General features: G+C 37.6%; 1 protein-coding gene across 27 annotated transcripts in view; it reads right to left on the bottom strand.

Annotated features, from left to right (window-relative positions):
- PTK2 (protein tyrosine kinase 2) overlaps positions 1-17,835 on the bottom strand; it is a 164,160-nt gene that overhangs the window by 52,819 nt on the left and 93,506 nt on the right. For 9 of the 27 annotated variants that reach the window (XM_086466109.1, XM_086466104.1, XM_086466101.1 and 6 more), the window contains 4 exons: positions 16,817-16,847; positions 14,329-14,381; positions 4,068-4,085; positions 142-198 (listed from right to left, as the gene is read on the bottom strand). In XM_086466109.1, the coding sequence (XP_086322235.1) occupies positions 142-198; positions 4,068-4,085; positions 14,329-14,381; positions 16,817-16,847 (159 nt within the window). Of the gene's footprint in view, positions 1-141; positions 199-4,067; positions 4,086-5,295; positions 5,380-14,328; positions 14,382-16,816; positions 16,848-17,835 lie in introns of all 27 variants that reach the window. The other 18 variants (XM_086466084.1, XM_086466110.1, XM_086466111.1 and 15 more) reach the window with 4 other exon arrangements.

The following is a 17,835-nucleotide window of genomic DNA, read 5'->3' as shown; positions in this document are numbered from 1 at the left end:
TGAATCTATGAGTTTTCAAAATATCATAAAGCATGTTTTCTTTGCATACATATTACTTAAGGCTGAAATATAAGATTCAGTCCCCACTAAATCACAGAAGCTTTTGGATAAAGAAGTTCCCAAGTTAACCACCATACTTACTTGATGGCATTGTGTAAGTATCTTCTTCATCTATAATCTCTGCATAGTCATCTGTCTCTGTAAAGGGAGGAATTGAAGAGGTTCGGGAAAAGCAGATGAAAACCAATTCTCCAGAACAGTATCTCCAATTTATCAAGGCTGATATGTCACAACCCCCAGCTTCAACATTGCTGGGACGCATTTGCAATAGCATGAATAAAACTTGCTCATGCTTAATTTATGGTATGATAATGACCTCAGTGCCAATTATACTACGTCACATAGATGCATTCAACAAGGAATAAAAGGAAGATTCATTTGTAATGAAAAAAGTTCAAGTTCTGTCACTGAAATCCACCTAACTGTTGATTAAAAAAAAAAAAAAATCTTTTTAACAGCAAATTCCTCTGCAGTAAGCAGAAAACATTATTAATGGATTAAACTGCTTCATCGTCAATAAAGTGTGAATAGTTTGCTAGTTTTTTATCTCAAACAGCCAGAGCAGACAGTAAAGATGTTACAGGGCAGCATCTACCTATTGTCAGTGTGGCAAGGTGAGTTATTTTCCATGGAGTCTTCTAGAGCACAAAGATCTTTTAAGTCTCGCCTTACCCCCTTTTTTCTTGCATTCGTCTCAATTGTCCTTGTTTAGTGGAAATTCACCCCCAGTTTTGCTGTCAAGGATCAATACCTCATGGACAGTGTTTGAAAACAACCAGTTCTCAAAATTTTCAGAAAAAATGACAGTGTATTTCTTCCTCTGTTTAAAACTTAGGACTTTTACATCATCTGTTCTCAAAATGGATTAAATGGTGTCAAATTAGAAGGTCCTTCTCTTGCTGTACTGAACTTCCAGTGTGTGTAGGTCGTTTTCTAATGGTCAGATAAATTCCTCCAGGGGTTACAAAACCAGTCCACAATAGTGATAATGTTCCACTTCACAGCTGTTAAATTCTACTCACCAACTTAAAATGCATAGAGAGGTTCTCAAAACTGAGTAATTTCAAACCCAGTCTGCAGTTTTCATGGTTGGTTTCAGGTGATCACATACTGGGCCACCTCTGAAAGGCATGATTTCCTCCCCCTTTTTCCCCATCTGCCCTGGAGCACACGTATGTCCCTACATCTCCCTAGCATCGTTTCTAGAGGTATGGTTTCAGAATGGCGAACAGGACAAAGCCACAGTGAGAGGGGAAAGAAGGATGGGATGGTCCCCTTTGGCAGCAACCCTCAGTTCAACCAATTTAAGTCAACTCTGAAACCAGAGCAAGGCTCAAGTATTATACACATACATAAAAAAGCGGCTTAATTTTCAGACAAACTAAACACTCAACAATTAAGAAACTATATGTCGCCTATAACCTTTAAAGTTCAACACACTTCCGTGAGTAAATGTAGTTTTATGATCCTAACTTCATACTACTTAAATAAAATTAAAGCTATTTTTATTGCAAACTCCTGTATAAGAATATAACATGTCTTGTAAAACCAGGATCTGGAAATTCTATGCCATTTAAATTTTTGCTAGACAATTTTTATTTAGGACACAGCAAAACAGAGTTGCCTAATGAAAATTCAATTATAAAGACAGGGCACAATTCTAAACAGGCAGCATACTCCAAAGGCACTAATCTCTTCCTTGGTATGGTTTTTCCTCCCTACATTATAAAATAATGGTTTTGTAACAAATAAGCCCCATTTTGATCTAAAAAATAAGCATCTGTTTGAAAGAAATCGTTAGTGTGACACCAATGTGATCGGGGTAAATCACTCTGCTTCCTTGTAATACTGTGGTAAGATGTTCTTAACTTTTGTTAAGTGGGGTATATATCAATTACAAGCTATTATTTGAGGATACCAGAAAGTTCTTTATGTAAAAAAATGGACTGAATGAAAGATATTCTAAACATATTTGAGAAGAATTTAAAGTTTGGAAACTTGTGCCACACTGTCTACCAAAACATTTGTCGCACTAGATAATGGAACAGTGCTTACAAATGTGATAAATGGCTTGGCTTGTTCATATTCCTATTTCAAATTAATGAAGTTAATTCATAATAAAAACACTATTGGAACACCACAGAGCACTTCACATGGTTTTGATACATTGCCCAAAACGGCCCTGAAGCAAAAAGGGTCTCCAGTAGCCAATCCACAGAAATGAACTGTATGCAGTTAACTAAACAAGTATTTCTTGTTACACATTTAACACTCTGGAGAGGAATATATAATAAGAATTCAGAAAATAATCTCTATACATGTCTGGCATTCTTTCTGGAAACTGGAGGAAAATTCAATCAAACTGTTAATACTGACGCGCTCAGTGTGTTCTGCAACAAAGACAATTGACCTCCCTCACGTGCATCTTCACCCCACAATGAGAGTCATATGCTATGAGACTGTTACCAAGTCTGGTAAGACTGGAACTGTGTCTGCTAAGAGATACTCCAGAACCTGCGTGGAGGCCAAAGCAAAACTCAGCTTAGGCAAGGCACTCTGGGCCGCTTTACAAAGATGAATGCATTCTAGCAGTCTCAAGAGCTCAACACTCACAACAACGCTGCGATTCCAGGAGATGTTCTATCTTCAAGGCCCTTGATAAGTCTAGAAAAACTAAGATTTTAAAATAGGGCTCATTAGTGCTGCTCTCTCGCACACTGAACCTTTTCACTTGTTGCTCAACCCCAGATTCTTCTAGATGGAAAAATGAATAGGTTGCTTTTGGACAAAGTGTTGGTGGTACAGGTGAATAAGGCAATTTGAGCTTTACTAAATCTGAATGCATTCATTAAACAGTAGAAAAAAACATCCTAGGATATTAAATCCATAACAGCTAATCCATGACCTTAACCACCTGTTTGAAATTTCCTTTTTCATTATTTTTTCCCATTTATCAGAGCTCATAATTTATAAGAGAAGATAAGCACCAATGAAAAGCTATGTAGGTTTAGTATCTGAAATACAATTTCTAAAAAAAAATTCCTTTGAGTTTTTGATGTTTAAGAAAAGAAAATTTGGGTAGTATTATCTTTGATTTGTATCTGAAGGAGAGAAAAGAGATGAAGTTATACACCCTCTCTACATTTTACTGAGAGGAAGGCCACAAGATGTTATCTCTATTTCTTCTTACCGCCTTCCTTTGCATTCTGCTTTTTATGCCTTTTTAATACCTCCTACTTATAGGAATAAAGATACGTACACTATCAGCAGTAGCAGTTTTGATTTTTTTTTCCAACACCAGGTGGAATCCTCTAGAAAAATAGCTAAAAATCTCTTTTAACCCCCCCCAAACAAACCCCAACTTGTTTTCAGAGGAGAGCAAGTCAATATTTTCCAGAAAAGAAAGACTTATAAAGTCCGGAGAAGTTAAATATTTTGTAACAAGTATCAAAGTTTTGAAGAAAAACTTCAAAATCTGTCTTTCACATTAGCAGTTTAGTAGCTGAAACCTGATGAATATTTCATGTATTCAATCTACATTAATCTATCTTGTACAGCTTCTTTTTATGCAAGGAGCAGTAGTGGACTACACAGCACTTCAATGCTACCATGCCTTTAAAGCATCACTCAGCAGACTCATTTCTCACTTGATCCCACCCCATTGACTAAAAGAATTCTGTGACACAACCATTTCAATCAAACTGAATGGACACTCTTGTAAACCTATAAACCTTCTTTACATCATGCCAGAACTCTCATTGCAAAGGCATGCAGTACCGCATCCCTGTGTGTTTGAAATAGTTTTTCCTTTTTCAATTCCAATTTAGCAGAAAATGTTAGTTGCACAGACTGTAAAGTACAATATTTATTGGCTAATGTCCCAAGCAGACGGCTTTTTAATACTAAAAGTTGTATAAAATTTAATACTGAAATGTGCATTAAGTGGCATATGGATATGAGTGTTGCATATTGCACGTTAGTAACACACAGACTAGAAAACATATTACCGTCCCCACTAATTTCATCTGCCGATCCAGGTGGCATGCAAGGAAAGAGAAAAACAGAGGGGGAGAGAGAAGGGACAGAGAGGGGGAGGGGAAAATATACTATTAAATTCATGAGTAATCCAAAAGTATTCAGACTGCAGTTACATCATATACCTGACTCAAGAGAAACCAGAAAAGTAGCAGAATTTAAGACTTCTCACCTAAAACCCAAGGGACAAAGATACGTTCTAAGAAGTCTGTACGATGAAATAGCGTTAATGACTTTCAAACACAAATTTACACAAAAATTAAATTTGGGAGTGGAATTCTTTTAATTCATTGTTAAGAAATGCCAATTTCTGGTTCAAGTCAATACTTTACTACAAAATAGATCTCCTACAGCCGGATGAGTCAGTTCCATTTGACTTGTCACACACACTTACAACTTTGGATAACTAGAGCTGGTGTTCACCCTTTCAAAGGAAATGCGCTCCTGTGCTATTACTAAGACATGACTAAGAAATGGAACCATCTCAGTATTAATTACATAGAGCATATTGCAGTTATACAAAGCTGAAATTTAAATGAATGGCAAACAGCAACTCTACTGGGAAGCTGTTCAAATGAGTGCCATATTCCACATTTATGGTAGCAGCCCTGTTCCACACCAATACCCACCACACAAGCTGATGCACTTTAGACATTATTTATAACTAAAAGGAAAATGAGCATAAATGTTGTAAAAGTAATGCACCTATTACTCCAATTACTCTCCTTACCCCGAAACAAAGCCAATCTGGTCCAGACCAAGTACTGAACCAGTACGCAGCCAAAAGCATCAATATATTCAGTATTTAATTCAAAGTGATCTTAGCTGATGCTTATTGTTGCTACTCTATTTCATTCATAAGCATGCTTATCAGGGGTCCAAGAATGAAGTAAAAATGTTTTAACCAAACACCCCATGGGTATACAGGGGCTGCACAGCTGTACAAATGAAATTATTAATACGTTTGTCATTGTAGAGTATGATGCTTAAAACTAAGTCCCCCATAAAAATGGGGACCAGCAAGTTTGTGACAATGCACGAAAATCCAATTCAACAGGAGGAAAGGGGTAGCAGAAATTTAATGAAATTATTCTTGGAACTCTGTTTACCTGAGGCTAAAGTAGTAAAAAACAATAACTGCATTAGTATATTCAGCTTTTGGGTTAATAAGGCAGCCCTACACAAAGAGCAGTGCAGTACCCTTAGGCGGCGGCTCATGGGAACAGAAGACGAAAGGGAGAAAGCGTCTAGCTTTCTTTACTTTATGCTGACAGTGATTGACTCCTTTACAAAGAGGCAAGAAAAGGAAAGAGAAAAACAGAAACAAATTATTTGGAAATAAAAGAAATGAGACTGGAGAGAACATCTACAATGAATGAACATAAAAGTAAAAGTTTACATTACAATTCTGTATACACGAATGAATATACGAATTTTGTTGAAACTCTAAAGCATATTTGGTATTTCCCATCAAATTCCTTTCTACAGCAAAGTTATTCTTATCTCAATTTTTTAAAATGAGACTAGAGTCTATTAAAAATCAGCGTTTTACAACTATATACACCATCCATTGACAACACAAAGAACATGGTCTATCCCAGAAGTGTAACCCGCTTTTGCAAGCTCCCCATCTAAGTTCTACTCGACCGTGCTACTAGCTAAATTCCAATTTAAGTTGCAGCCATCAGACTTAAACATGGATGTATTGACTTTCTGGACCCTTAAAAGAACTTAACATAAAACAGGCATTTCACAGAGCAGGTTCCATCTTCACACAGAACGAGGAAAAATACAGTTTCTCTGTCCCACTGAAATACAACACCAACATATTTTGCGATCTGAAATCTGCCACTGGAGTTTTATCCCCAGCGCAGACCTATCTTGCCAGCTGACATTCTAGCTCTCCAAGGATCTCCAGGCAAGTCCTCACTGTCCCCTCTCCTAGTCACCCTACTGCATCTAACTAGCAAAGCACTTATCATGAGAGAGATTTTTGAGTAGGAGAAAATACAAAGAAATCACAACTGATTTCACAAGGTGAGAAAGAAGGACACAAGACAACACTAAGAACCTGAGGATAGCTGCTCCTTTCAGTTCTCTTGTTATCTGTCTGCTCCTCTCTGCTTTCCTCTTTTCCATCTCTCCTCAGTCTCAGGAAATGTGAGAGGTGGTTTAAAAAGCCAATGAACTAAAACCCCGCATCTCGTTGCTAGTCTCTCACAGTCAAAACTCAAGAAGTCCGACCATCTTGAGTTACACAGGCTGGAGGTACAGGTGCTAAAAGAGAAGCCCAGTACCACAGAAGCAGCATACTGGCACAGCACACTGGTCAGTGGTGGGAGGAGTGGAGGAAGGGTGGAAAAGGAGGATTCCCTTTTAATAAAAATAAGTACACATTTTTCATAGATTCTGTAAACCTCAGATCAACCCACCAAAGCAGCTGTACTAGCACAAAAGCACCATCTTATACACAGTTGTGCAGTTTTTAGTGGCCAGATTTTGAGGGATAATGCACAGAATTTTTTTAAAGGTGTATTAAGTGCGTTCAATCACTGGCTGCACACTGAATTTCACACATGCAAATCTAACGGGTAATGCATTACTATGTACAACCCATTCTTTGCTAAGATGGCAATTTTAATCCAAAGTTAAAACAAGTAAGTGAGATTTATCATTGTATCCTAACAACAGAAGAGTACCATTACAAAAACTGCTGGTGTCATTAAACAAACAGAAATCATTCATCAATTGTGAAAATGTACATGCCACTGAACAGGACAGAACATTAATCAGATTCAATGCTAAGCACTAAAAGAGGTGCAAGGAGAGGCCAAAATTATTGAGTAAGTTGGTGTATCAGTATTTCTGTGCATACCACATTACTGCAGTCCTAGGGAGTTACCTTCCTAACATCACACAGCACAATTTTCAGCACCATCATTATAACACAAACCTGAGGTAACTTTAGATACAGTATGAAAGAAAAGAAATAAATACTACAGCTATTTTATTTTAAGGTATTGAAAGGAGAATAAAGGAATCTAATACTCCGTACTGAAACAGAAGAACAGGTATAGAGTCGCTGGCAGCAATGCAAGCAATCTAAAACGGAAGAAATGTTTCAACTCTTGACTTGTCTGCTCAGGCTACCAAGCTAATTTAAGCCTGAAATGCTGAAGTGCTGTTCGCTCTTATGTCGATACACGGGTAGCAGAAGCTGACTGAAACCTGACTAACCCATTCCATACGAAGGGCACAGTGAAATGACAGAGGTGTTTTTAATTAATCATGTAATGTCCTGATGCCTCGTGATACACAGTCCGACTCATCATCTTCATTTCAACCTTTGCCTTTATGATTTATTCACTAAAGTTTGTTCAACTATTCTGCCAGACTAAATGGAAGACTGCTTCTTCTTAAAACTTACCACATCTTCAAGTCTAGCTACAAAAGAAAGTGTATTTAGGTAAAGAGTTGACTCAAAATCAAAAAAAAAGAAAGACATTCAAACACTTTTTCAGAAGCTTCGAGAGTACCTGCTTGAAATGAATACTACTTAGGAGGATTTCCATCATTCTACACCAGCTTCAGCCAGGATATCACTGGTGTCTACCTAAACGCCCATAAAGCTCAGGAATGCTGCTGAAGATTTCACTTCTTTTTTTTTAGTTCCTCTTCTCAATACTACGTATTCAGTGAAATTAATGCGTATAAAAAGCACAAATCACTTGCTATGCAACAGACTACAGGGCAGTTACTACTGGAGCTCCTCGTTAGGACTGTGTGAGTAGATAACCAACACTTGGAGGCTGGTACCAATAACATCCCATTCTATTTCAGTCATACATTCCTGAACCAGTTCGAGGAAAAACCCTGAAAAATATCTGTAGAAGGAATACATCTATTTGTCTTCAAGCTTTTGAAATAAAATGTGCACTATACAGCTGTCACATCAAGGATGTTTATACATAAACAACAAAACCCCAAACCTAATGCTGCATGGAACATTCCTTTAGTCATACCACAGTGTCATGACTAGCAAAGCAAAAGCGTCTGCTCAAATCAAATGAACGGATCACAAAGGAGGAGGAGTGTGGCTGGGCAAGAACTCTTAAGCCAACAAGACAGACTGATGAAATCAATGCAGTAACTTCCTAGGCACTGATACAGAGAAAAACTGTTTAGACTGTCTCCACAGTTCATCCTGGTCTTCCGAAAAAAAGCACTTCAGTCAGTCTGAAATACAAAAAGGTAACACTACCAGTCTATTCCACTGTGATGGGAATCTGAAATATTGTAATTTATTAACATTAACGATATTTTAAACTGTATTATCTTACTAATCAGCAGAATGGCTGAGTGAGTTAAGAAACCAGTAACTCCTTTCATGAACTTGGAGACTAATGACTTACTCAAGGTTTGTAAAATTAATCTGCAATAACTTTAGGCTTGAACGTCTCCCAGTCCTGTGGCCATACCGCAGAGATACAGCTGTACAGAGCCCTTATATTCCTCTAATTACTTCATAATTTGAATGTGTAACTATGTCATTTATGTTAAGACTGCTAGCCTTTCTTTTCAGAAAAAGTGAGCTGTAGAGTAGGACATAATTGCACTAGGAGACACAGTCATAAGCACTCAAGATACAATTTTTCATCTTAAAAAATTACTTACACTTTTCAGCATAGTCTTTTCGGAGTGACTTGATAAAATAAACATGAAAAAAACCCCAACTTTATGACCTCAAGCAAAGAACACCTTTTTCCCCTACCAACTAATTCAAATGGAACTAGAAAATACAAGTCCTACACAAGAAACTCTTTCAGAGTTGAGTACAGGGCAGACCTTCACTTTGAGCACAGGAATCATGAAACAGAGCATGCTCTGTGCTTTGCAAGCAGAAGTGATTCAGTAAAATCTTATTTGTCTTTCCATCCTTGCTCATAGCTTTCCTTGTGATTAGCCCTCATCATTCACACATACATTCAGGTCCTTTCGTATGCTCACATCTCCTTCATTAAGAACATTTTTAATTGTAATGCTGAAATCAGGTGAACATATTCAGTGTTTTTTTTTCTCTCCTGTTTGTTGTGGTTTGACATTTGGCTCCTGCTATATTTGTTTGTTCCAGGTAACCCGCTGGAAGTCTCTCTCACAGATGAACTATACCAAGTATTTTTTTCCTGCATGCTAAAATCTCACTTAAATCACACCTATCTCATTCAAAACAGAAATTTCTTCATTTGAATTGAAATTTCAGCTAAGTGGTATGACTAAATTGGCAACTCCCTCAAACTCAAGATCTGCTCATCAGTAGCACCTTAGAGAAGAACTCCCATGCCACTTTGCTGCCACGATCAGGAGTTAACCACAGTATGTGATTTAAGTGCAATGATATACTATGAATCTGTGATTCTAAGGCAGAACCTGGAAACTCACTGAGAAGCCCCTCTTTCAGGATGCTAAAATCCTTCAGTTCCCATAAGAAAGCTCTCTGCAAGAGATCCAATTTCTCCTTTGCAGTGCATGTTACTGGACAGATCTAAATCATGCGGTGCAGTTGTAACTTCTTAGAGTCACTGTAAGGAAAAAAAATTTTTTTTCCTCTCTAGAGAAACAATGGCACAGCAGCATTATCAGAAACTTATGCCATCATCTTACCATGCACTTACAGCTACACCCCTTTTGACTTCAAAACGCTACTTGTGCTGGTAACAACAGCCGTGTCAGCTAGTGAACAACGTGACAATTTTCTCTTTAAAACACCTATCTCCCTATTAAAGGCGTGTGTGTCCTGGAGTTTGTTACTTAGATGACCTGAACAGTCTGCCTTAACGTCTGAAATAGCGACCATATTTTTAAACATCTTACAATTTCTTTCACCAAATAAGCACATACTAAAGCTGCAAAACCAGGACTCAGTTTGAACCAAGATCAACCCTGCGGCAGGCCCTAAAAACCCCTTTCAGGCACACGCCTTGTGCTGGCTCCTGCAGAATGGCTCATCCTCTTCCCTACTGTCATCTTTCCAGTTACAGCTCCCTCCTCCCAAACACGTTATTTTATTCAGCAGTACCTGAATATCCAAATGCCAAGAGTCAATGCTTAGAATCACAGAATCATTCAGGTTGGAAAAGACCCTTAAGATCATTGAGTCTGACCGTAAACCTAACACTGCCAAAAACCTAACTTTGCCAAGACTTGTTCAATACTTGCTGAAGCAAGTGGGCCTGAAATGTCAAACTCTGTAGCACGGCATGTAAAGTACTGGTTGAGCTACAATTCAAAAAAATCACGTCCACGGAATTCTCTAGTGCAAAGGAGGCAAAGCGACCAGCTGAGGGATGCAAAAGCATATTTATTCTTCCTAGTCATATTTATGTAAGCGAGGATGGGGCAGAAGAAACCAAAGACCTCTGTGTCAGAAAGAATTTATGTAAAAAGGGAGCAAGTAAACTACAGCTTTATTGATTTCATTTTATGAAGAACTTTTTATAATACATAATTGACTGGGTAAATTATTATTTTTGGAAATATGCGTCTCAGGAAATACATGCACCACCTCACTAAGACTAATGTTTACTATTTCAAAACAAACTGCTGGCCAAAGTAAGTTCCTGTACACTACAGTAGAGCGTTTTAGTAAGGTGACTCCAAGCAAAACAGCAGGAAATTTAGTCAATAAAGTTATCATAAACTGGTCTGCTGCTTCTTATGAATTTGATATACTATTTGCACAGAGCATATAGTATAGCCTCACTGTTTCCTGAGTGTACAGTCTTGGCTAAGTACAAAGAATTCTTTTTTAACGTAAAAACACAAGTAGAGGGAGAAGGAGATAAAAGTTGGAACCCTCTATTAGCTGAAATATTGCTTTTGGTGAATCACAGTAACTTAAACCAAAACATCAGATGTATACCAATAAAATCTAAAATCCAACTCATTTAATTGCACTTCTTATTTATATTTATTTATAATCCTACACACACGGAAATATAAAATTTGAGGGATAAAATTATTACTATGCTTTAAAACCCAGGAGAAATCTGGCAGGCGTCTTACTTGCACACAGTGAAAGACAGTGCCCACTGCAAGGAACACAGAATCTGAAGCAGCGAGGCAGACAAATAATACCGGAGGAAACAGAAACAGAAGCATGCAGTAAGAGGTGTGTGGTGAAACCTGGTTCAGTGACACACAGCCGTAAGAGAACACTTCTTGGCTCCCAGGTCCAGCAATCTGCTGCTTTGGATTCCTGAAACCAACTTCACCCTTCACTAGTTTGAAAAGGCCTTTATTTAGAGCAAAAAAAAAAAAAAAGAAAAAAAAGAAGTATTTAAAAACCTTCTATCTTTGTATGCTTTGGAATATTGAAACACTTGGAAAGAACAAGTTTTCATTTCACTAGACCAGAAATATTTCAAGGTATGTTAATAAATATTGCAAAAAGACAGACAAGGCGTCTTTCATTAACAGGCTCATTTTTTAACCTACAAAACTTCAGACAAATACCTGAACTTTTAGACCACCAAATCATGTTCCACACTGGTTTCTGGCTCTTGCTGTTTTCCCCAAATCATGATGGGGAACTCACTGGGAAACTGTTAAGGGTGTTAATACTACGAATATGTCTGACTACTTAATTTTTCTGCTGAATGTCTGTCTCGGACTGTTGCTATTTAGCTTTAGCCTGGGGAGAGGTCTAAACAAAGGAAAGCGATCTCACTGAAAACAAACAGCGGAGTTAATTTATGATTTAAACTATCAAAGGCATGAAGGATGTTACAGCTGTCAGTAAGTCATAAAAGCTTGTCTTATTCGAAGTCCTTAGCTCTAAGTCATTTAAATGTCACCAGAGAAAAGCTCTTATTCTGCAAACCAAGATCGCATCAGCCACAGCTGGCGTTGCGCTGGATGCCGTCAGCTGTCAGCCTCTGCTGACCTGTAACTCTCGGGTTAACTGAACATTACATACATCTGTTGCCTCCCTTGTTCTACATTGATGGATCAGTTACACCTGACAACAGCAGTGACACTTCTTCACATCTACATGAAGTATTACTCCATTTCTAACAAGTTGATTCCTTTGGGGACTCAAGAGATTCTTACACAAAGCACCTCCCAATGAAAAACCCTTATCACACAACTTCCATCTCAACAATCTGTCCGTGGTTTAAATTTAATACACTGACATCCATGCCACACTCGATGCATTTCAAATAATTCTGGGGCAAAAAAACCCCAACAACAAAAAAAGGATGTCTGTGTTCTATGTACCCTTATATTAAAAGAAGGACAAACCCTTGAGACTGAGTAATAAATGCAACGGCCTGAATCATTCCGGCATTATGTCAGTGTTTCCAGTGGTTTGTAACACGGTATAAAAAACAAGCATCAAGCTCAATGATTTCATTGTGGAAAGATATAAAACCTTAACTACAATACAAGAAAAGTACCTAAATGGTTTTGACATAGATACTGGAAAGAAAGAGAAGGACATTTTCTGGTTTAATTGTATTGTTTTGCTTATGGCATCAGGAGCCAGCTTTACGCCGTACAGCTTCCTTGACATTCACTTGAACAACCAGCTCATCTCCAGCCCTGCTACTCCTATTTCTCCTGCAGTGCTACAGCAAAGGTCTCATTTGCCCGTGATTCACCTTTATGTGAGACCCTAAATGCCAGTTATATGGTATTAAAACTAATTTCCCTACATTAATATCAAATCACTACTTCGAGTAGAGAAGAAGCGAGTTTGTGCTCCAAGACCAAGAGTACTTCAGATATAATGCATGAAGCAAAAGATACCTAAATTTGCAAAGTCAAAGTCACAGCAATAAAGGATCATGAAGTAAGCATTTATTACTGCTTTTAATAGTAAAAGGCTATCAGGTTTCCTAGAAGAATTGAAAGGGTGAAAATTTGAGGTGGCAGGGGAATATGACTATTTTTGTCCTGAAGATTAGCATTTTTTGTGTGAGTGGAGTGATTAAAAAGCACAGCATTCACCACTTAATCAACTGCAAGTTTTTCTAAGAGCTAAAAAGAGCCACACAGGTCAAGAATCAAGACAGAACATGCTGACCATGCTTCATGCTTATCTACCATGCTTGCTTGCTAGGTACAAAAGGAAGAAGAGCTGCTATTTGACTCTGAGAGGTAATAGAAACTGATGAAGCTCTATTACACCTCTGCAGCTTGACACACATTTTAATTCCAGATCTTCTCATCTATTTTCTTGCATAAGGTCTGTTTACTTGGGCTTCCTATGTCAAGGGGTGTATCTCAAACAGCTTTAAAAAAAGGTTAAGGGTGGGGAAAGGAAATCTAAAAGCAGGAAATTAATCAAATATCTACATATCTTCCCTCCTTCTTGTATGAAATATGTGAGTATGTGCCCCTAAGTGCTCACACAGATGTTAAAGTGGGGCTGTGGCCTCCCTGTAAGTCAGGGGTTGACACTCCACTGGGTCACAGTATTGGTTCCTTAAGTTCATGGCCAAATACTAGAAATCTATAGGAACATATCATAATATTAATACACTTTCACATGAAAAACTCCTTAATAAATAGTATGTATAAGGATTTAGAAATGTATTTTCTACTAAGACACTGAATCAATACCTCGTAAGGATTTGTTTTAAGATTCTGTAAAAGAAAAATGTTCTCTCAAGTATAAAAACTTAAAACACCCACAGTAACTAACAGAAATCTTAGAAGCCTATAAGCTATGGAAACAACATGTATTACCTCACATGCTCAGCCTTCAATTAACTCGTGATTTTCAACAGCAAAAATTAAGTGCTTTGATCTAAACAGCAGCTACAAAAAAATAGCTATTAAGTTTCTTCTTTCCGAAAAGCAATGATTAATATTTAATTGCCTATTTTCACTTTTCAAAGCTGCTCCTTCATAATTAACACGTAGTCAGGTAACTTAAATTCTAGCCCACAATATGTACTTCATTACAAAGCAACGCGAAAATACTGACAAGCAGCCTTGCTTTGAAGTATTCTGGCCCTGCGTTACTGCACGGATAGGGCTGTTCTCGCAAGCGACACTACGTAGGATCGCTGCAGAAAGTTTCTTTAGAAGCTGCACTACAAAGCTACGGTCTTGGGAAAGTCAATAGCCATGTAGGAAGAAGTGAGCTAACTGCAAGTGCAAAATTGGCCTGAACATCTGCTAGCTTTATAAACAAACCAGCATTTTTATTTTTTTCATGAGCCTTACCTGACACAGAGACTGTGTGTGACCTTACTCCTTGCTTCTCATTGTTGGCCAGCCTGTAAAAGAGAGGTTGGAATCGCTGAATGCTGTACATTCTTCACGGTCACATACACTGGGAATTCATCCTAACAGGGCACCTACTGTAATTAGCAGGGCTAGTCCATTTCCCACAGTGACAGATGTTGAGGGGGAGAAAAGTCAGAAAGGAATCTACCATTTCAAACCCATCCGGGGGAGTGAGAGTGAAGGGAATGTGTGACCGTTTTAATTAGCGTATTGATTCACAGCGACAGAACAAATTTAAAGATAAAAAAAGAATTCTAAGTTTCACAAACTTAAGATTAAGCCGTGTGCATCTGAACATTGTCAATGTATGTAGTCTGACGGTGCTTCTACTTTCTGTGTTATCTACTGGAAATAAAATATAAATTAAGTTTTTGTCTGCAAGATGACTTATCCTACATGACAATTTTAAATAAATTTACATGACAAGAAAACAAAGAAAAATAATTATATTTAAATGTAGTTAAGCATAGATGTTCATTAGCATAAGAAATTCCAGTGAGTGAGTTCTAAAATTTTTTCACGTACAGATATAAACACAATTTTAATGGTAAGAGAGTACTGCCCTTCACGCTTTCAGAAATCTGGAATTTCATCTGGCAAAGGCAAATCTTTCCACATACAAGATGCTGTTCGCTAGTAGTTGTATGTATTTGACAACCCATTCCTCTGCTGCCAGACTAAGAGCGTATGTGGTGCCCTCATTTAAACAGACTCAACTGCACAAATTCAGGTTTGGTAAACTGTCCCAAAAATGAGAAGCCTTTTCCTTCAAACCTTATTTTATCCCAGAAATTCCTACAAATAAAAAAAGGATAAACTTTATGTAATTAGAAAGTTATTCCGTGTTTCTCAGTTGCATCTATTTAAGTAAAACCAAATTTTCCTTTTCTATATGAGTGCATAGTAAGTTTACCAACTTTACTGCTTCCAGCCTCAACTTCCATTTCCTTTTCCTCTCTGCATTTTATCTCCTCTCTTTCTGCACTGTGAGAAGGCTACCTGGCTAGCGAGGACTGCAGCAGGACCTGCACAGAAGAGCAACCACTAGTATCTACGTGGCTGGTTTCCTGCAGATTCAGGAAAAAATTGTGTTCCATACTCCATCCAATAGTTAAACAGTTAAGAATCATAATAATTCTGGACTCCTTCCAGGAATCAAGGAAGAAACAGAATGAGGTGGCTGGATCAAAGTAGGCACAGATCCTGTGTCCCAAAGTAAAAAGAAAGAGAAAAGACACTATAAACTGCTGAATTTCATTTGATCTACTGGACACTGGTGCCACCGCCGGGTAAGGTTCAAGGAAAATAATATGATAATATTTAAACTGGTCCAGACGTGGCTATAGAGAAAACAGTCAGATGGCAAAAAAGCAAAAAAAAAAAAAGTGGCTTGGTTAAAAGACTGAATTTTAGGAGGCCACAATTAAGAAACTGCACATGGAAAGGGGAAACAACCATCACAACTTGCCATGCTGGATGGAGATCTAGCCACTGACACCAGGAGGGCAGAGAATAAGCTGGAAGAATCACTAGGCTTGCCTACCACTGCATTATGGATTACCAACTCCCACTGCATAAGCGTTCTTAGTTCAAACAGAGAGAAATTAGAGATCTTTTCTTATTTACCTTAAAGCTTGGAAAGGAGAAAAATGCAGAGAATTATCTTAGCATACTTTATGTAAGAATTATCAGATGCAGACAGCATGTCTCAGCATACCTTGGGTACAGTATCACCATAAAACTAGCCAGAGAAAGAAAATGCAGCTCTCTTCACCTCACAGAGATTAGCACTTTCTACAAATCCACAATTACTATCAGAGAAAAGTTTTTCTATATTACTACATTAAAAAAAAAAAAAGATTTAAAAGTATTTGCTATCTAAATGCTATTCTTTAATACACTCAACCCACAGATCCCAACTCGGACTGGGCCCATTAGGGAAATTTTATTAACAAAAGGCGATATGACAGATCTATGATAGGACAAAAAGAATATTTTCTGTATTTCACATAAGCAGCAAAGGGGACCAATAGGAAAAACAAGTGCATAGACTGACTCACAGATTGAAACCAAATTCAAAAATGGTTTAGCATCACTCCTATAATTAAATGTACTCACGGACTCCAAAAAAATAGCCTGAATCCCAGTCAAGTCTTTTCCAAATCATCTTTCTTTTGTTACTGTCAAATATGATAGATGCATTATGCACTTTTTTCCTCAGATTTTATTTCTGGTATCTTTATCGTTTAATACTTCTGTCAGTCATTTATGCCCCATGGACTCAAATCACCACCTGCTACTTGTCCCAGAATCCAAAAGTAACAATAAAAATTAAACGCATATAAAAAATGGCTAAAGCGTCACTTAAGCGAAACTGTTTTTCAAAACATTTTTGGAAACTAAGAAAAGAAAGCATAAAACTTACTTTGGTATTGATGGTAAAGCTCTTTCACCTTCTGCGTAAACAAGAAGAAAACAGGATTAATTTTTTTCGAGTTTCCAAATAACCCCTCTCAATCTGCAACACACACATGCCTGAAACAATAATTATCACAGTCTCTCAGGGAAACTTGTTTTGATTCAAAGGACTGTTCTAGACATATATTAAGAGCTGCATATCAACACAACTCCTTCTGACCAGTGATACAGACCTTTTGCAAACGCTTATCTGTGAGAACAACGTATACAGAATATAAAAGTTCTTTTTTATTCTTAACAAATAACTCCGATAAATCACCTGCAGCAGGAGTGACAGTATCTCATCTTTCTAGTAAAAAATGCTTTTCTCTTATCTCCAAATGTGCTAAGTGCTAACACATAAATAAAACAATTGAAGCCGACTTGGACTTTCAAGTAAGACAACTGAAATAAATCATTAAAGCACGTAACTCATCGTATTGATTTTACATTTGGTTTAGATTATACAGTAGTAATGCTTAGTAGCCAGAGATGAAGTTAGTTTTTTGTAAACCAGTTTCAAATCCTTGCCAACCTTTCTTTGATAACAGTATTGTGTATAAAAGCTTGGATGTGCATATTCACGGGTTTTTCTCCCTACTGGATTTGAAGAGACACTTGGTATCCAGGTGGGGACGGATGGTAGGGAAGTTACTAATCCTTTAGTAAAACACCAATGATTTTCAGCAGATTGAAGTATGCATGGAAGGAGAGAAGATGAGCAACTAAAATGGGTTTCACTCTCTAAATCACTGTAGCACTGATAAACTGACCCAAGAGAAAACAGAATAGCCACACTTTTAGTAACTGGTGATGTATACTGTTTACACAAAATCATGTAAATTCTAATTTGTTTTTATCCTATGTCAAAATTTCTGAAATATCCAGACATTACAGAAGCTACAGTCTCACCTTTGTGTATCCTGGGACCGAGCAGAGAAATGCCCGATACCCAGAAGACATACTCAACATGACAAACAGTGTTTT

The sequence above is a fragment of the Leptosomus discolor genome, chromosome 5 (assembly GCF_034619465.1).
Source record: "Leptosomus discolor isolate bLepDis1 chromosome 5, bLepDis1.hap2, whole genome shotgun sequence".
Lineage (NCBI taxonomy): Eukaryota > Metazoa > Chordata > Aves > Leptosomiformes > Leptosomidae > Leptosomus > Leptosomus discolor.
This window is presented reverse-complemented; position numbering and strand designations above follow the sequence as displayed.